Raw genomic sequence first — 20,279 nt, 5'->3', positions numbered from 1 at the left:
ACCAACGCAACCGACCGATAATCCTGAGAAGGACAAGCGTAGGAATATTACTTGAGGTAATCATTTAGGTAAGCGAAAATGATTATGATTTTGATGGGAATATAAATTTTTCAAAAAAAAAACGACTCAATTGTGATGTGCAAAGATGAACAGAAAAAGAGACTGAAAGCTTTCTCTTTTCAAATGTGAGGACAAATTATTATTATAAAATCATCATGATCATGCTTATCAGGTAATCGGTATGGTGTATGATGTGTGAGTGGTGAGTATATGTTTTATATACAAACGCACAAAATTTTGATTCATACTATAAATAAATAAATAAATAAATGTGAACAAAAGAAGATGTAACCAACAAAAAAAATTTACTTGATCATGAAATTAGCTATCAAAGAAATTAGGCTTTGACTTCTATGGAAAAATAAAAATAAAAATTAACACATTAAATTTACATTGGTGGTTGGACCGGTAAATGTTGGTTAATAAGGTTTATACCGCCTGGTTCTTTTTTACTTTTCTCATCTTCTTCTTTTCTTCATTTCTCTTTCTCAAGGATGAATCTGACGTACCTTTATATTTTTTTTCTTAACTTTAGTTGTCAGATAAACAAACGAAAGTCGAGTATAAAAGTAAAATCACGATCATCGATTTTCCCATGTTCATCAGCTTAATCTTGTGTGAAGACTCTTTTCTAAATGATATTGTAACCATGATGATGATGATTATTATGATTATGATGTTGTACAGCTTGAGGAACACCATTAACAGTACGAGACTTGAGCATGCCATCTTCAATGACGGTTACAGTTTCAACACCGTTCTCAATAACTTTTTTAGTTTCTATTTTTCTTCCGTTTACAAAACGGGTTGACGTTGTAGTACGCTTGACTCCAGGTTTACTGGCCATATTGGAACTGGAATTGAAGATATCGAATGATCGAACTGGATTGAAGAATGTGTCTGGGTTGTGCATGCCACCATCACCGAAGAAAGAGAAAAATGGATCTGTTCCAAAAAATTCTCTAAACACCGATTCAGGATCACGGAAAGTGAATGAGTTGAAAGATGAGAGATCTTGTCTAGTATGACGGCTACCACCATTAACCAAGCCATCTTTACCATAAGTATCGTAGATTTGTTTCTTTTTTTCTGTGAATATATAAATAAACACATAATGTCGAAGGGAAAATTGAACCAAAATTGAATTTTAAAAAAAATATATATTTAACTTACCATCAGATAATACTTCGTACGCTTCAGAAATTTCCTGAAATTTTCTTTTAGCTTCTTCTTTTTTGTCTGGATTCTTATCAGGGTGCCATTTTAAAGCAAGCCTTCGATACCTGAAAACAAAAATGGATGAAAGAGAGAAATTAATTTGGGTTAATGGTTGATCAAGTAAAACAATAAAGAAAGAAAGAGTAGAAAACAAGGATCAAGATATTGATTTTCTTATAAAAATAATAGGAATACTTACGCTTTTTTAATCTCAACAGCCGAAGCACTTCTTTGCACCTCTAATATCTTATAGTAATCCATTGTGAATGTCAATTAATTTACTGGTGAGCAATGTGAACACAAATGTGACCGAAGATGAACAAAGTCAATTCTGAAATGAGCGAAAGAGTTGAAACTATACTGCCCAAGTTGGAACTGATGAAAAAAGAGAGAACATGCAAGAACTGAAGAGAAGGAAGAGAAGTACAGTAAAAGCAATCCACGCCACTAGCGTCACTAGCATCAAATATTACTCTTTGTTTTGACTCCTTTTTCGAGTAACAGGCCTAACCAGCTGTGCTACCCTGGCAACGAGGCACATCAACTTAATTTTTCTAAACTACATCTAATTGTTCAAAATTTGTTATCTAATTAACCAGTAACCAATTCTGTTCCTGTGTTTTTTTAAATTGTCATTAGTGTCCAAATTTGATTAATCACACCTTGAGAAATGTAAGTATAAATTCATCTCAAATTAATCAAGTAAAGATAATTGTCAGCGTTTTAAACCGTTTTTATGCAAATCTTAATTCCAATTTTAACGAATTTACTTTTAAAGAGTCTCATTGAGAATTAGACATTCAGTTAAATATATTTTTCACATGCTATTTAGTTGTTTTATGTTGATATAAGCTTACAGGATTTGATCTTATCTTTTAAAAATTCTTTTTTTCCATTTCGTTCTTTTAGCGTCATCATGGGTAAACAAAAGTCTTCAGCTTTTTGGTGGTTTATGGTTCATCTTCAGAAGGAAGAATACTATAAAACGAAAAAATTACTATCGATACCACAAGTAAGTGGACCTGCTGGAGATAAGTGGAAGAAGATGTCTCCGGAGGAAAGAAAACCATTTATTGATAAGGATAAAGAATACAAAGCTGGAGAAAGATATCCTTTGAGAGATTTTGCTCAAGAAATGGCAAACCGAAAAGTCAAAGTTGAGCCAAGTTCGATTAAACCAGATCCAGATGTTCCTATTTCCAGACCCGAATCTCGATCTTCAAGTGCAAGTGTCATAGTTACTGTAGAACAGTGCAGAAGAAAAAAGTTGACTGATTCTTTGAGAAAATTTATCGAGAGTGCTGATGATGAAAGAATTATCAACCAAAAATTTTACTTTATTGCTTCAAATGTATTATGTGCCACTAGAAAGGAAGTAGAAGGAAGTGATGAATGCGTCTATGAAGATACTTATTATCCGATGGAAATTGGAATTGCTGAATGGTGTATCTCTGAGGGCATAACATTTTTCATCAATAAATTCACAGACCCTGGAAAGACGCCCACTGCTATGGCCAGAGTAGTTAAGGAACATGCAAAAAAACACGAAATAGAAACATCTGATCTAAGTGTTGCCATTGGTTGTACCAAGGACTTACTCACTGGAGAATATGATATGGATAAAAGAAGAAAGGAATTCGACGATTTAGTTTGTGATTTACATGATATTTTTAACAATTCAATAATTGATGAAGTATATATTGATGAAGGGAAAGCGGTAAAAATTATATTCTCCGAAGCAGACCAAATTTGGCAAAACAAAGGTTGTTTAAAAAAAATTGCTCAAGAGGCTGGTTTAGAGCGTTTTACAGAGGGAATTGAAGTTCTGGATTGTGCTGATCTCTTTTTCTTTTTGAGCCTAAAGAAAGGATACGGAATCAAACCTCTTCTTCTTGATATGCTTGATGGTTCGAAATACGATTATGATGGACGCTGTGATTACCATACAAACAAGGATACACGTTACTGTGCTTTAACGGTGGCCAAAAAACACTGTTGGCTAATTTCTGAACATCTTTGTAAGCTTTATGAAGTTGAGGTTAAGCCAGAACATCTTCCATTAGAGCTTAGGTCAGCCCCTGTAATAGAAGAGGACGATTGGTGCAACTTCAACAAAGAAATAACTACGTCTAAATTTCCTCAAAGAAGAAGATATTTCGATGAAGATTTCGATGAGCCAGCAAGACCTGTCAGCGAAACTAATACTATTTCTTGGCCTACTTCAGTGGGTCGTGGATCAGCTAGAAACTTGCCAAGTGATAATACATCTTTTAAAAGAGAAGCACCCAGCCCTAGGAATGGTACACACTCTTTCCCTGCTACTGATGTTAGATTAATCGAGGGCACGTTGAAAGCCGAACCCAGTGTAACACCTTCAACATCATCTTCATCAGGACATTCGAACGGTGACCACTTACCAAGACTACCTGGTCAAGAACCATGCACTTCACCCTTCAGATCTCGAGATGATAGGAATAACGGATCATCAAACAATGGAGATGTTAAACCATCTGTTCCCGATATACCAAGACCATTAGGTAGAGGACGAGCTCGTCAATCTAGACCTAACTTCTAACGTGTTCTTTAGTTATTGAATTTTTTTCTATTGATATTTTTTTCATTAAATTGAGCATTTGATTTAATTAGTTATCTAACAGCTTAATAAATTATATAGCTGTCCAGTTTTCATCTTTTCATGATTTCATGTTTCATTTCCACTTATTGCTTATAAATGTTTCATTGCAATAATTAAAGTTATTCATATTCATATTCGTCATAGTCTTTAATTTAACTTTTTTACTTGACTGGTTTTCATGGAAAGACAATAGAATGAGATGTTTCAATAGGCATGATAGGGTTGGAACAATGAATGAATCGGCTATGAATATTTCACTATTAATAGAAGGATAAAATTTGCACATTTGGAGGGAAACCGTGCAGTTATCTGTTTTATTAAGAGGATTAGTTACGATTAGCTAGATTAGAAGGTAGACAACGGAATATTTGTTTGCTTGAATTTATTCAACCTTTATCGTTAATATTGAGGGAAATATAAGGAAATAGTTTAACGGAGAGCTTTCTATTAATGTAATAAAAGCTATTCGATAGTAATTTAACTTATTGAATGAATTATTATACAATATTACTGTTACTTATTACTACAATATAATACTTCTTAGGCAAGTTTAAGAAACATTGAGGAAAGTTTTAGTTGGATAACAAAATTTATATCTCGATAAATATAAAAACAAAACAAAGTTATTTACGGGACTCACTAAAAGACCAAAAACGAACATAAATGACCATTAGTGAGTCCCATTAGATTACAGTGTTTTCGTGTGCGAGATTTGCTAGATACAAGGTGAGAGAGTCAGGTGTATAAACTGATCCTTGTTGCTAAAAAGACACAATTAACACAATTATCACATTCATGCACAAATTGACATAAAAGGTCAAAAACGGGCAAAAATCAATTTCTTACAAATTAAGACTCTGTTGGTTGCTAGAGACATACGAACTGAGTCCAATTTTGCAATTTAAATATTTCTCTGATCAATAGATTTGAGAGAATTGAAGTCAAAGTTGTAACTTCGATTGGCCTTTGTGCAGCTGTGTGACCAGATTTTCCCACAAAACTTATTTCCCTAATGTAAATTTTCATTGCTAACCAGAAAATGAGCTTATTTTAAAGAATAAAGTTTTATGTTTCTCTTAAAACCGATCAGTTCGATTTTAGATTAAACCTGATTCTTCGAGTGACAGTAAGAGTTAGAGAGTTGAAACTCATTTTCTGTCGATGAAAGTTGTTGATGAATACCAATATGTAATTACTTTTTTCAGTTTATGAACAGTTCTCTTTATTTTGGCCATTCGTCTGAAAGATTTGAACATCGATATTTCGAGAATGGTTGCACATACAAACATCATTCTTTCAACAATTATTACCTTCTATCATAAGATTTGTTATAGCAAAATATTAGATGATCATAGTTTCTAAGAAATATGGTATCATTGTATTAACTCTTTGACTAATAATGTATAAAATGTATTATATGTTGCTGTTATAATAGATTTGATTCTTGTTTACAATAATGCATAGAAGCAAATGATTGTTCAAACAGAACCTAATGGTGTTTTGGATGGATACTTAAGGCATTAGATTAGACTTTTTGGTATTTATTTATATTATATCATATCCCATTGTACAGGCTAATGATCGGTCAAAGAATGGCGATTGTAAGCGGTACCAATCTCGAAATATTGATGTTCAAAGTTTTAAGACGAACGGCCAAAATAAAGAGAACTGTTCATAAATGGAGCAAAGTATTAACATATTGATGTTCACCAACGATTTTTATCGACAGAAAATAAGTTTTAACTCTCTAACTCATACTGTCACTCGAAAAATCGGGTTTAATCTAAAATCGAACTGACCTGTTTTACGGAAAAAATAAAGTTTTATTTCATGATGTTAGGACATTTTCTGGTTTATCATGAAAAGTACCGTCAGCTTGGTGAGTATCTTGAAAAAGTCTCTGTCCAAGAAGGTACAAAAAGCGATCGAAGTTTTAACTTTGAACTCGATTTTCTCGAACACCATTTGTCAGATAAATATTTAAATCGCACTCAGGACTTTGTTTTTACGCCCCTACAAACTTCCTAAGTCTAAATTTGAAGGAAATTCATTTTTACCAGTTTTTGACCATTTGTTTTATTCGTTTCAAATTGTACTTTAGCGTCGTGTCAAAATCTGGTAAAAATCAAATTCAATAAAATTAAAACTAATCACGGTTGTAGGCATATCAAAATTGAGTCTATTAGTGTGATTTAAATATTTCACTGACAAATGGTCTTCGAGAAAATCGAGTTCAAAGTTAAAATTTCGATCGCTTTTTGTACCTTCTTGGACAGAGACTTTTTCAAGATACTCATAGCTGGCGTTACTTTTGATGATCAACCAGAAAATAAACTTATTTTGGGCATTAAAACTTTTCTTTTGTTGTAAAACAGTTTAGTGCGATTTCTAATTAAACCGAACGCTTTCTGTGACCGTAAAAGTTAGGAGGCTGAAACTTATTGATCCTACATAAAAATTGTCGACAAAAATCATGGTGCTAATACTTTTTTCAGTTTATGGACAGTTCTCTTGATTTTGACCAATTACCGGAAAACTTAGAACCTTAATATTTCGAGAATGGCCAAACTTACATTCATCATTCTTCGACCAAACACTAGATTGCATTATGGGCTATAACATGATATGACTAAATATCGAATAAAAATCCGATTTAATTCATTTAATAATGAATATCCCTCTAACACCTAAGACTTTGTGTTTGCTTTAACCCAAATCTTCTTTAAGCTGCATTTAATTGCTTATTATAACAAATCAAGCTCAAATGGAATCAACATAAGTAATGAAATGCTATAGCTTATTCTGTAAGATTTTTAATATTTCGATATTGCAATATATTTCAGCCCATAGTTAAGTCTAATGTTTTGACAAAGAATGATGAATGTAAGTTTGGCCATTCTCGAAATATTGAGGTTTAAAGTTTTCAGGTAAATGGCCAAAATCTAAAGAACTATCATCAAACTGAAAAAATTATTTAATCCATGCTGTGTACCATCAATTTTTATGTATGAATAATAAGTTTGAGCTCTCTAACTTTTATGGTAACAGAATATGATCGGTTTTATTGAAAATCGAACTGAACAGTTTTACAGAAAATATAAAATTTTATTCCATAATATAAGTACATTTTCTGGTTGAGTATCAAAAGTAACGTTAGCTAAATGAAGTAGCATGAAAAAATCTGCTTCCACAACCGTACAAAAGCAGATGGAAGTTTCAATTTCGAACTCGATTTTCTCGAGAACTATTTGTCAGAGAAATATTTCAATCACACGAAGGGACTCAGTTTTATTGTCCTTGCAAAACTACCAAGTTTAAACTCTTTACTCAAATGTTCGAGTCTTTGGCAGCACTCTTTGCATACCATTTGAAAGTTGAACCAGAAAATTGCTTTATTTACCAAGAAATGGGTTAAGATGAGTTTGTTTTGTTGAATAAGTTGTTGATCGTACATTTAAAAGCCAATCATCATGACCCAAATGTATTAATGGACACTTATTAAGCTGGTTTTAATTATTTATTAGTAAAGGATTAAATTGGTCAAAGAGTAACGTTTTTAGACGATGCCATTCTCAAAATATTTAGTCTCAAAATTTTAGGCAATTGGTCAAAATCACGAAAGCTGTCGATAAATTGTAAAGAGTATTTGATCCATGTTGTATATCATAAATTTTTATGTACAATTGATAAGTTTCAGCTTCCTAACTTGTACGGTCACAGAAATCGTTCGGTTTAATTGAAAAGCGAACTGATCTGTTTCACAGAAAAGGCAAAGTTGCTTTTCTCAAAATAAGTTCATTTTCTGGTTAGCAATTAAAAGTTAATCACAGTAATAAGTTTTACGGAAAAATTTGGTCAGGTAACTGCACAAATGGCTATCGAAGTTTCAGCTTTAACCTCGATTTTCTCGAAAACTATTCACGAGAGAAGCTTTTAAATCGCACAAAAGGACTTAGTTTTATGCACCTACAAGCCAACATTAGTTTTGAAATTGTCACAAAATAAACAAATTCATTTTTACCAGTTTTTGCCCATTTGTTTCCCATTTTGTCTAATTGTTGGATGAATGTGAAAATTGTGTCTTTTTAGTATCAATGAATCAAATTGGTAAACATTTGTATTATATTTAATGTGCTTTCTAAGCCATCGTCATCGGTTATTTTTAGGTGCATTTGATGAAAATAATTTATTTTTGAATTCATTTTAAATCTTGGACCCTTCATCGTATTTTAATGTGAATTTAAAAGTTGAAATTACAATTATATTCGAAATTTATTACAATTAGATTTATTCGAATCAATGATCACTTGTTCCTACTGATTCTGATTCTCATTGTTATTTTGATTACTGTTGACTACATTACCCTTCACATCGTTGTTATTGTTATTATTATTGTTGCTTCTTTCCGTTGCGCCAAAAATTTCTTCCTCTAAAGGATCAGAGTGATTGGCTTTTCGTTGTTCACAGTTACAAACGCAGCCTTGGGACACATGGTTGGAATGCACGCTAGTCATGCTATTATCGATGTGATGATTTTCAACGGGCCAAGGCCAGGTTTTATGGACAACTATGTCAGGATTGATTGGCTCATGAATGAACTTATGGCTTCTCATCGTGAGCGAATCATTAGCTATAACATGAGGTGAAATACCATTGGCGTGTTCAATTTCCGATAAAATCCATTTCGAATGTGATGTTACATTAACATAGAGCAAAGTTCTTGCCGGACAACCAATAGGATCTATTAAAAGACCTTTAAGATAAGTCTGACCTTTTTCATGAACAATAATGGGTAAACCAGGAACCAGATAACATTTGTGCGTTTCAGCGGCAGCAAGGGAACCACAAACTACCGAGGCATCTTTAGGCTTTGTAACCTTACATTTATCTGGATCGTCAATAGTAGTAATTTGAACTGGTTTATGAATACCCAAACTGTACAAAATTGTTGGGTCTTTAGCACGCATATTGAAAACATAATTGATTGAAGGCGTCTGTACTTTGCTCACTGGTTTCTCCAAGTAAACAATGGCCAAGCTAGTTGTGTCTTTTTGATGTGATTTTGGGTTGTAACCAGGAATAAAGTGAACTCTATCAATCGGAAAAACGTTCAAGTCTTCCTCACAGTGAGGCAAATAATTGGGTATATTTGGGTATATTTTAATCTTTGTTTTACCTCTGATGGAAATAATTTGTAAATTAGTTTCTCGACAATCAGTAAAGTTACATTTTTACTTACTTTTTAACACAGTTTGCCAGTGTCAAGATACTTTTCGGAGTCAAGAAAACTCCACCGCATAGTTTCTCACATCCTTCGTGTATTACCACTGCCATGAATGCAGGATCGTCGGGAATATGGCCACGCACCTCTCTAGTACTCCGTTTCAAGTGTGGTTCAGGAATATCGGTTTTGTTTGGTACAACATGAGCACTTGCTTGGTAAACTAAGAGACTCAAGTAGAGACAAATTTGCTTCATTTTGGTACAATAAAGTTATCACAAGCAACCCAATTTTAAGTTGATCTTTCAAGATCACCTCTTTTCATCTAGAATGGATAAACACAAATTTAGATTTGACTTGAAAAAAATTAAAAGGTTACTTATAACCAATGATCACAGGTGTAAATTTAGCTCATTATTTTCATCTTGGCGATTTAATTACAATTTTTTAAAGTAATAACCATATTTGCATCTTGTTGTTATTAAAAAGTGTTGTAAGAGTTTTAAATTAAAGGCCAATTCATTGACTTTTCAGATTCAATTACAACTCAGTAAATCAGTAATTTGATCGGTAATATTGCTTACTACTGTTGATAAGTTTATCAAGGATTTTCAATTGTTTTATAATATTTCAATAAAATTTTTAAAACTTGACCAGAAGACAAAATGAAAATATAAACAGTATTATTGTTAAACTTGAAATTCAGATTCTAACAAACTTATTGAAATGGGAGATTTGATGAGATTTCAAATTTATTAAAAATGAAGTCTTAAATGATGAAACTTTTAAACAATAGATTTGATATTAAAGACAGAACAAAATTAAACTCTTTTATTTCATAAATCAACTAAAAAATTAAATTACATTAATGCTTAATCAAAACTGAAAAGAATGACTTTTTCCAATTTTTCAATTTGGTAAAAAAGTAACTGTAATAGTCAAAATAGTCTTCATAGTCATGGTCATTGATAATATTTCCAATAATGTGTCCGATGCCATTGCCTTTACCTCCAGACCCGCCGCCTCCACCTCCACCTCCCTCCACATTTTCATTCCCATCAATATTATCATTGTTATCTTCGTCAGTATCAGGCGTATCAATATTTCCATCGTCCTCTCCATCCTCATCGTCACCTTCAATGATATTAACATTATTATTGTTGTTATTATTGTTGTTATTGTTATTATTAGACGGTCTTTTATTATCGCCATCACCACCTTCAACACCTCCACTTCCTCCACTGCCTCCATCGACCGTCAAGTTGCTTTCACCATTGTCTTCATCATTGTCTTCACCATTGCCTTCGCCATTGCCATCAACATTGCCATCAACATTGCCATCGATATCGCCATTACCACTGCCATCACCTTCAACACCTCCATTGCCTACACTAACTCCACTACCACCACTGCTTCCACTATCTCCATCACCTCCATCAAATCCATCATCCTCATTTACCACTGTTGTGCCAATCCCTGAATCCATTTTTCCATTTGTGCCATTTCCATTTTCAGTTGCAATTCCATCTTTACCATTACTATTGTCACCATTATCGGCCGTAAAATTGCCTTTCCCTTTGCCATTGACTTCGCCATTTCCATTATAAATGCCATTATTACTGCCAATACCATTGCTGTCACCAATGCCATCACCACCTTCTACAGCTCCACTAACTCCATCATCCTCATTGACCACTGTTGTGCTAATCCCTGAATCATTTCCATTTTCATTTGCAATTCCAACTCCATCTTTACCATTACTATTGTCACCATTTTCGGCCGTAAAATTGCTTTCGCCGTTGTCTTTGCCATCGCCATTTCCATTATCACTGCCATTACCATTGCTGTTACTATCGCCTTCACCAACTCCATCACCCTCATTAACCACTGCTATGTCAATCCCTGAATTATTGCCATTTTCATTTACACTTCCATCTTCACCATTACCGGCTGTAAAATTGCCTTCACTGTTGTCATCGCCATTTCCATTACCACTGCCGTCCTCACTGTCGTGACCACTGACACTACCATTGCCATCGTTATTTCCACAAGCATTTCCATTTCCAACGTGACATTCAGTACTATTCAGTACAGATCCATTGTCAGTATAATTGGTTCCTCCATTTTCATTGACACTTTCAACATTACCATTTCCATCACCACTTCCATCGCTATTGTCATTGCCATTACCACTATTGTCGACGTGATCGTTTCCATTCTCCTCAACTGGCCCTTCGCCATTACCAGAACCTTCAGGATCTTTTTCTGGTTGGTTTTCATCATCATCGTGATTGTTATTATTGTTGTTGTTATTATTATTACTGCTACCATCACCATCACCCATGTTATTATTATTATTATTATTGTTATTATTGTCATCGCCACCATTGCCGTTGTTGTTATTGTTGTTATTATTATTGTTATTACTGCTACTAGAATCACCTTCAGAAGCTAAATTATTGTTGTTGTTATTATTATTGTGATTATTATCACCCAAATTTAAATTCGTATTGATATTTTCAACATTTTCACTCATATTGACAATGTTAGTTTGATTGCCTACATGATGCTGTTGGTTAACATTGATATTAACAATCTGGATTTGTCCATGGTTAACATTAACAGGCAATGAATTGGGTAGATGTGGAGCAATATTAACCAGATTAATGGACATATTTCTCAATTCATTTACTATCCAAGTCATTTGGGAAGTTACATTAGCTATCAACGTTTTCGCCGTTTTACAGTTTTCCCCTACACAAGAACCATGAGCAATTATTCCAATCAAATAGCGCTGAGGAATCGTGGGTATCGATGATGTTGGTGATAAATTTAAAGACGGTGTCAGTGCTGGTGGTATAAATGATGAGAATAGAGTTGATTCCCAAACAATTGGAAATCCTTCATCTTTAAGGCAACTGCCATTAACCAATTCAGTTGAAGCACAAAACGTTTTATCAGGTAAAGTTTGCGTGTAATGCTTTTGGCATGAGCTTGAATTAACAATCAAAGTGGACATTTTAACCAAATTAGATGCATGGCTAGCAGACCAATAGTATAATGAATGGTTTTCCTTTGAGTCGAAGGCACGATTAACAGTATTATTGTCAGCAATCAAACCGATTGGCTCTACATATTGATGAGCTGAATTGTACAAAATAATCAATGCCAAATTATCAGAGCTGAGGCCATCATTGGTTAGATTATGGCTGGGATGAAATTTGATCCTAAATATTGGATAAGGAATCTGTTCCCAGTGGCAATCTGGTAAATGGTTATCCAGATTGGGATAAACACGAAGTCTACCAATTCCTCTATGAGACAAGAAGTTTCTCGTTAGCAACATTTAATTAAAGCAATGCACATTACTTACATTTTAGCACAATTGGCCGTTGTTAAGATAACTGTTGGTGCAATAAAGACTCCACCACAAGAAGATTGACAGTTGTTTGAATAAATAATGGCCATAAATTTATCGACTGCAGGTAAAACATGGTTAAATCTAAGTGAAATGTTTTGGAATCCCAACTTTTGATGGTTAATTGAACTTGACTCTGATAGAGCAATTAAACAGGTTAAATGTAACAAAATCAAAATATTCATATCATCAAGAATGGCCTTTAAAGATTTGGATTTTGTTTTTAAATTACAAGATTTTAACTTTCTTACTTCAATATTGTCGCTTCAATATAGAGATTTTACCCAAATCCAGTTAGTTTTTCATTTATTACTTTAGCTAGTATTTTATTACACTCAACCATATTTGCATTTCTCATTAATTGCTTGTTATTAAATGAAAATTTTAATGTTTAAGACAGCAACAAACCAATTAACATTGACTAAATCAATAATTTACATTATTTCGAATGAAAAACTTGGGTCTTTGGAAATGTGGTGGCAACTAAAAAGACAATCAACATAATTGTCACATTCATGCAAGAAGTAGACAAAATTGGAAAACTGAAACTTGGATCTGCTTTTAGACGGTTTCGGAAGCAGATTTTTTCATGATATTCATTTAGCTAACGTTAATTTTGATACTCAACCAGAAAATGTACTTATATTATGAAAAATTTTTTTATATTTTCTGTAAAACTGTTCAGTTCGATTTTCAATTAAACCGATCATATTCTGTGACCATAGAAGTTAGCGAGCTCAAACTTATTATTCGTCCATAAAAATTGATGGTACACAACATGGATTAAATACTTTTTTCAGTTTTGCAATAGTTCTCTCGATTTTGGTCATTTACCTAAAAACTTTGAACCTCAATATTTGGAGAATGGCATCGAATACGATCATAATTCTTTGGTCAAACATTAGATGTTACTATGGGCTAAAATATGCTGAAGTATTAAAATATTGCAGATCTTACAGAATAAGCTATAGCATTTCATTACTTATGTTGCTTACATTTGAGCTTGATTTGTTATAATAAGCAGTTAAATGCAGCTTAAAGAAGATTTGGGTTAAAGCAAACACAAGTCTTAGGTGTTAGAGGAATATTCATTATTAAATGAATTAAATCGGGTTTTTATTCGATATTCAGTCATATCATGTTATAGCCCATAATGTAATCTAGTGTTTGGTCGAAGAATGATGAATGTAAGTTTGGCCATTCTCGAAATATTAAGGTTCAAAGTTTTCAGGTAATTGGCCAAAATCAAGAGAACTGTCCATAAACTGAAAAAAGTATTAGCACCATGTTTTTTCCCGACAATTTTTATGTATGGTCAATAATTTTCAGCCTCCTAACTTTTACTGTCACAGAAAGCGTTCGGTTTAATTAGAAATGGCACTAAACTGTTTTACGGAAAAAGAAAAGTTTTATTGCCCAAAATAAGTTTATTTTCTGGTTAATCATCAAAAGTAACGCCAGCTAAATGAGTATCATGAAAAAATCTCTTCCCGAAATCGTACAAAAAGCGATCGAAATTTTAACTTTGATCTCGATTTTCTCGAAAACCATTTGTCAGAGAAATATTTAAATCGCACTAATGGACTCAATTTTGATGTCCCTACAAATATTATGAGTTCAAATTTTAATGAAATTTATTTTTACCGGATTTTGACACGACGCTAAAGTACAGTTTGAAACGAATAAAACAAATGGTCAAAAACTGGTAAAAAGGAAGTTCGTTTAAATTTAGAGTCAAAAAGTTTGTAAGGCCGTAAAAACACAGTCCTGAGTGCGATTTAAATATTTTTCTGACAAACGGTTTTCGAGAAAATCGAGTTCAAAGTTAAAACTTCGATTTCCTTTTGCACAACTATGAATGGAATATTTTTTCATGATACTCATTGAGCTGGCGTTACTTTTGATGATCAATCAGATAATGTACTAATATTATGAAAAAATCATTTATATTTTCTTTAAAACAGATCACTTCGATTTTAGGTTAAACCTGATTTTTCGAGTGTCCATAAGAGTTAGAGAGTTGTAACTCATTTTCGGTGGATGAAAGTTGTTGGCTAACATCAATGTGTAGATACTTTTCTCCATTTATGAATAGTTCTCTTTATTTTGGCCATTCGTCTTAGAACTTTGAACATCGATATCTCGAGATTGGTACCGCTTACAATCGATCATTAGCCTGTACAATGGGATATGATATAATATAGATAAATACCAGAAAAAATCTAACCTTATACCTTTAATATCCATCCAAAACAGTATTAGGTTCTGTTTGAACAATCATTTGCTTCTCTGCATTATTGTAAACAAGAATCAAATCTAGCAACATATAATACATTATATGCATTACAAGTATAAGTATTAATACAATATTACCATATTTTTAGGACCTATGACCATCTAATATTTTAATATAATATATTTTATGATAGAATCCAATAATTGTTGAAAGAATGATGATTATAAGTGCAACCATTCTCGAAATATCGACTTTGAAAGTTTTAAGACCAATGACCAAAATAAAGAGAACTGTTTATAAATGGAGAAAAGTTTCTACACATTGATGGTTACCAACAATTTTCATCGACCGAAAATGAGTTTCAACTCTCTAACTCTTATGGACACTCGAAGAATCAGATCCAACTTAAAATCGAACTAATCGGTTTTACATGAAACAGAAAACTTTGTTCTTTAAAATAAACTAATTTTCTGGTTAGCAATGAAAATTGACGATTAGAAAAATAAGTTTTATGCAAAAATCTGGTCACCCAACTGCACAAAAGCCGATCGAAGTTTAAACTTTGTACTCGATTTTCTCGAAAACTCTATACCAAACAAACATTTAAATCGCACAGATAGACTTAGTTTTTATGTCCTTACAAAGCAACATTAGTCTAAATTTACAGGAAATTTATTTTCACTAGTTTTTGGCCAGTTGTTTCATTAGTGTCAATTGGTACTTAAATGTGACAATTATGTTAATTGTGTCTTTCTATTAACAATTAAATCTACCAATCTTGTAACTTCAACTACGGTAAAGTCAGTCTCAAGTGAACTAAAAAGGGTAGACTTTAGTTAATTTTTAGGTTTCCACATCTCTATCATTTGTTTTCAGAGACACTAAACAATAGGAAACTGGGTAAAATGAAATTTGATATTAGAGGCACTTATCTCTTTGTTAGCTGACGATTTTACAGTCTAAAGGCTTGAATATTCAAAAATTCCCAAAAATTAACACCACAAACCTGAGACTATCCTTGAAAACAATTGTTGTCCGAAGAAACATTATGCTGAGTGAATCAAATTAAGTAATGACAGGTTTTATCATGTTAGGTAGTTTCATTTCGATTTCATTAATAAAGATTTGGGAATTTTGTTATTCTGAACAAAGGAATTAAGTTGCAAGTCAAAAATGACAGAACTTGAAAAATGCAAAATTGATTAGTTGAGCAAACAAAACGTCGCTCAGTTGAACAAATGATCATCAAATATATCATACAATTAATCAATTCGATTCAACAGAGGCTCATTTCTCAGAATGCCTTTATTAAAATTTCATTTTAAACTCGTAGAGACATTAAACAAAATTAATGACTTCTCCTCGAACCTTCATTCACATTATAAAATAGATGTTGAATACAAATAAAAAACAGTCGACTTTACAACAAAGGATTGAGTGCTCTTTGTTTACTTCGAGTTTGTTACACTTTCCAAATGCTTTCATCAATCCGATTCAGTCGATTATTTCTTTTGATTGATTACAAGATATGAATCAGGTTATTGTATAAACTGTAGATAGTTTGAGTAAATTAAAGTAAAATTGCGTACATTAGCAAGTATATAAAGTCTGGAGGATCGGCAAGAACCAGCACAAGTCAATTTCAATCCAAACGTCAAAGTACTAAATCTATTTCAAATTTGTTCCTAAAGTTTATACTTCTATTCCTACACTCATCATGCTTCGACAAAGTTTTACCTTCATCTTATTATTGTCTGTAATGTCATTTATTCACAGTCAACCAAATCCTGCAGAAATGATTAATAAAATGTGTGAAGGAGGAATGAAAGCAATAACTGCTGGAACTTTTGAGAAGGGAATCAAAGACAGGAATGAATGCAGGGTAAGTTTATGTCCATCTCATTGATTACTGATTATCCCCAATCAATATTCGTTGCTATCAAATAATTTAAATCATTAAACATTAGGAGAAAGCCGTATCTAAAGAAGTACTTGCTGCTGTGAACAAATGCGAAGAGCTTTTGCCAATGTCGACCGCTGATCAAGTGAAGCAAGTTTGCTCCGCTAAGGATGCTAATGTAGCCAAACTAACAGAGGTAATTATCAAAATCAAATCAATCTGATTGATCCTCTTTTGCTCTAGAAATACTTCTAATATCATTTTATTTCGCTTTTTCTTATTAGAAATTGAAATGTGAAAAAGCAGCACTTGGCGATGATATGCCTAAATTTGGCGTAAGTATAACAGAATCTCTTCTTAAGATAACAATTCTAACCATATATTTCAATCTCTCTTTTCTCAAAAATGAACAATAGGAATGCTGTAAGAAAATAAATCCAGATAATGCTTGAAATAGTCCAGGAAATTTCAACTAAAACCTCAACCTAAGCAAAATGGTTCTTTCAATGGGTCTGTTGTTTTTCCGTTGATTTGGTCTGATTTCTTTCTATTAGCATCACAATTTATAAAATGTTGAACACAAATTTTTCATCTAAATAATAAATATTCAATTGCAAACAATTTCTTTTAATGCGTTCGTTTTATTTCGTGTCTGTATAATCGTTACAAAAATAGAGATTTTGACAGTGAAAACAAAAAATGATCAAGAGCTATCCGATTAATAACTATCAAGTCAATTAACCAATGCATCTATAAAAAACGATAATTTCTGGTGACTTCTTATAATTTTAATTTAGACTCCATATTAAATTAAATATTAAATGAACCCCAAACTTCGCCAACATGCTTTTTGGGTAAGTTTTAAAAAACATTGATTAAAGTTTTCGCTGGATAACAAAATTGGTATCTCGATAAATAGCAAAAACGAGCTATTTACACTAATGATTTGTTGATGTTTCTGATGTTCCAAGATTTTTATAAACATTTTTACTGACATAACCGTTGTTCCTTATTATCCATAACCGTTATTATTTGTTCATCAAACATTAATTAATTATGAACTTTTGCTTTCGGCTTCATATAGTGTTAAGTAGTATCGTCTTGTATTGATCTTGACATCTTTTAATGTTTTTAATATGAACATTGATAAATTGCCTGATGACTGCTTATTACATATTTTCAATTTTTTCGATAAATTTGAGACACTTCAAGATTGCTCTCAAGGTAAGTATAATTTTCATCTGAATTAAAGTGAATAATGTAGGAAATAATCAGCTCATTTCCTCTGTCACTGGATTCAAGCAAATATTAAACAAATTGTCAATATCTCTCTACTGGAGCCTACTTGAATCAACACCTTTCTCAACACACATCCATTACTATTTAATCCTCCATATGATTGTACTTTCCACGCCACACATAACTGGCACCGATTGAATGATTTGGTGAAAGCTTCGAACCAAATGAACTATTATTTGATATCGTGTTAATTTCTTCATCTTTTGTAGTGCTTAGCTGCTCAATATTTTAAACTTTGGTGTTTTTACGGTGTAAAAAGTATCCTAGCCTTCAGCTATGCATGTGTCGAGTCGTGTGAATGGTGTGTTTTCAAGTAGGACTTCTCTTTACTTAATTTGTTTCAAATATTTTAGTTTGCGAAAGATGGCAATATTTAGTACTTCAAAGACTATCAAATGTTAAATATTTAACGGGTAAGTTAAATTTTAAAGTGAACATAACTTTGATTACAAATCAATTAGGATAATATTAATAATAATAATAAGTTTTTGGTTTATTTTCAATTTAGATTCCGCAAACATTGAGTACTATCCTGTTAGCAGTACTATATTATATCGAGAGGATGATCGCATTGGCCAGATTGAACTATCAGAATGGTTTCCTAAACTTAGGGTTAGTTTAAATGAATTTTAAAATACAGGAGACAGATTATGATATCTTAAGAGTCTCATGAAGTTTATTTTTCTCTAGATCATAGAAAATTCAGGGAAAGCTGATTGTTTCTCGAATCCAACCGTCGATGGACTGCTTTTGACCTCTGCAAATTTAGAAAACTTTACTTATTGTAATCCATCACTTAAAATGTTAGCAGTTCACGATCCCTTTGATTTTTTTACCAACGATATCCAAGGACCAACGTTAAATCAGCTGTATGTGAGATATTGTCCTATTTCCCAGTTTGGTAAATATGCTAAATATTTTCCAAATTTGAAGCGACTTCATATTTCGAACTTTACACGTAAGTCAAATTTGTTGGCGTATTAAATTAGATTATTCACATTTTTCTTTATCTTTTTGCTTATAAAAACAGTTGACAATTATGAAGACGGTGTCTACACTGGACCCACTCTTGAAAAGTTAGAAATTTTAGAAGCAATTGGCCATTCTCAATGGGGATCTCGTTATGATTATCATGGATTCAGCCTTGCCGATCATTGTCCAATTTTGAAAAGTGCACATCATTATATCGATCGTGATGAAGAGTTTTATGCCAACATTGGAATTAAAAATCATTTTCTAGAAGATTTAGTTATAGATCTTGTTAGTATTTTTTAATAATCTCAGATTTTGCTTTTCTCTATGTTACATTTATTATTATTACTTTTATTACAGAATGTCACGCCAGCTTGGTCGATTTTAAGACGTGTATTGTACAAGTACCCAAATTTGAAGCATTTGGCAATCAGAGAAGATTTTGACACGGGCATCACAAATGAAAATGTTATTGAAATTATACAAAGGTTTCCTCATATAACTCTTATTGACATTAGAAACTCAGAAAAAGTGGACGCAAATGCAACAAGATACATTGATCAATTCTGTAGAGACCATAATCGTTCAATTTCATTATTTTACCAAAAAAGGCCTAAGATTACCAAGAGCTGGCCTAATTTATCTGCTAAAAGTACTCGTATTGGTCGCGGACTCGATTTCATGAAACACTGTTTTCTAAAAGATTATAATGGTTTGCCATATCTGTTGGATCCTGATGAATAAGGAACAGGCAACATATAAGTTCGAATCACTAAGAAGGATCTATGAATTGTCAATTTTTCACACTTTCCTGTCAAATTACTCCGATGTGCAGCAACTCGAATCCATTTTTCGGGATCCAATTTTATTCTTACAAGAGTGAAAAGATTGCTACAAAACACGATAGGTCCTTTGTCTAGGATGTTTGTCAAGTTGAATTTAACCTGAAATTTAACAGAAAATTAATATAAGACCATAATGGTTGACATTCATGCAGGTTTGTTTCAATTTCTCAGTGCATCCATTTGTTTTTCTCCAGTACTTAATGGACATTTAAGATTGAATGAATTGTAAAACGACTATTCAAGGGTATCCTGATTGTTAGAAACGATTGAATATCAAAATTATATTTTTCTTGAAATCCAAATATTGCCATTTTAAACGTGTTGTTGCTCCGAAACTTGTAACCCTAACCTTCAAAAACTTTTAAATTTCTGGCGGCTGTTTCTGAAAACCAGTCAAATTTTTTCCGTTTGTTCAGTATTATTTGTCATCATTGGAGTTTGGAGTTTGGGGTGCCCATGATTTAGCTATTTAGCA

At 32.6% G+C, this 20,279-nt stretch overlaps 5 protein-coding genes across 6 annotated transcripts; 3 read left to right on the top strand and 2 right to left on the bottom strand.

Annotated features, from left to right (window-relative positions):
• Positions 1-348: 348 nt before the first annotated feature.
• LOC107369511 (dnaJ homolog subfamily B member 6) lies at positions 349-1,645 on the bottom strand. Its single transcript, XM_015937472.2, has 3 exons — positions 1,478-1,645; positions 1,234-1,343; positions 349-1,149 (listed from the first exon to the last, which is right to left on the bottom strand). Exons 1-3 carry the CDS (start codon positions 1,537-1,539, stop codon positions 692-694), a joined length of 630 nt encoding a protein of 209 aa, XP_015792958.1. The 5' UTR covers positions 1,540-1,645; the 3' UTR covers positions 349-691.
• A 151-nt stretch (positions 1,646-1,796) lies between these two features.
• LOC107369510 (protein maelstrom homolog) lies at positions 1,797-4,047 on the top strand. Its single transcript, XM_015937471.2, has 2 exons — positions 1,797-1,950; positions 2,188-4,047. Exon 2 carries the CDS (start codon positions 2,195-2,197, stop codon positions 3,851-3,853), a length of 1,659 nt encoding a protein of 552 aa, XP_015792957.2. The 5' UTR covers positions 1,797-1,950; positions 2,188-2,194; the 3' UTR covers positions 3,854-4,047.
• Positions 4,048-8,098: 4,051 nt separating this feature from the next.
• On the bottom strand, positions 8,099-9,479 carry LOC107369408 (uncharacterized). Its single transcript, XM_015937357.3, has 2 exons — positions 9,153-9,479; positions 8,099-9,091 (listed from the first exon to the last, which is right to left on the bottom strand). Exons 1-2 carry the CDS (start codon positions 9,389-9,391, stop codon positions 8,227-8,229), a joined length of 1,104 nt encoding a protein of 367 aa, XP_015792843.2. The 5' UTR covers positions 9,392-9,479; the 3' UTR covers positions 8,099-8,226.
• Positions 9,480-16,429: 6,950 nt separating this feature from the next.
• LOC107369410 (uncharacterized) lies at positions 16,430-17,309 on the top strand. Its single transcript, XM_015937359.3, has 4 exons — positions 16,430-16,670; positions 16,756-16,884; positions 16,973-17,023; positions 17,105-17,309. The coding sequence occupies exons 1-4, from the start codon at positions 16,506-16,508 to the stop codon at positions 17,138-17,140; spliced, it is 381 nt and encodes a 126-aa protein (XP_015792845.2). The 5' UTR covers positions 16,430-16,505; the 3' UTR covers positions 17,141-17,309.
• A 324-nt stretch (positions 17,310-17,633) lies between these two features.
• Positions 17,634-19,951, top strand: LOC107369403 (uncharacterized). Of its 2 annotated transcripts, XM_015937353.3 has the most exons (6): positions 17,634-17,912; positions 18,341-18,400; positions 18,496-18,599; positions 18,678-18,945; positions 19,018-19,247; positions 19,320-19,951. In XM_015937353.3, exons 1-6 carry the CDS (start codon positions 17,825-17,827, stop codon positions 19,701-19,703), a joined length of 1,134 nt encoding a protein of 377 aa, XP_015792839.1. In that variant the 5' UTR covers positions 17,634-17,824; the 3' UTR covers positions 19,704-19,951. The 2 variants fall into 2 exon arrangements, with proteins under 2 accessions (XP_015792839.1, XP_089125134.1); XM_089269008.1 differs by lacking the exon at positions 18,341-18,400 and having other exon boundaries at positions 17,684-17,912.
• The last annotated feature ends 328 nt before the right edge of the window (positions 19,952-20,279 follow it).

The sequence above is a fragment of the Tetranychus urticae genome, chromosome 3 (assembly GCF_039701765.1).
Source record: "Tetranychus urticae isolate SD_2017Ah chromosome 3, NJAU_TeUrti_SD_1.0, whole genome shotgun sequence".
In the NCBI taxonomy this organism is placed as follows: Eukaryota; Metazoa; Arthropoda; class Arachnida; order Trombidiformes; family Tetranychidae; genus Tetranychus; species Tetranychus urticae.
This window is presented reverse-complemented; position numbering and strand designations above follow the sequence as displayed.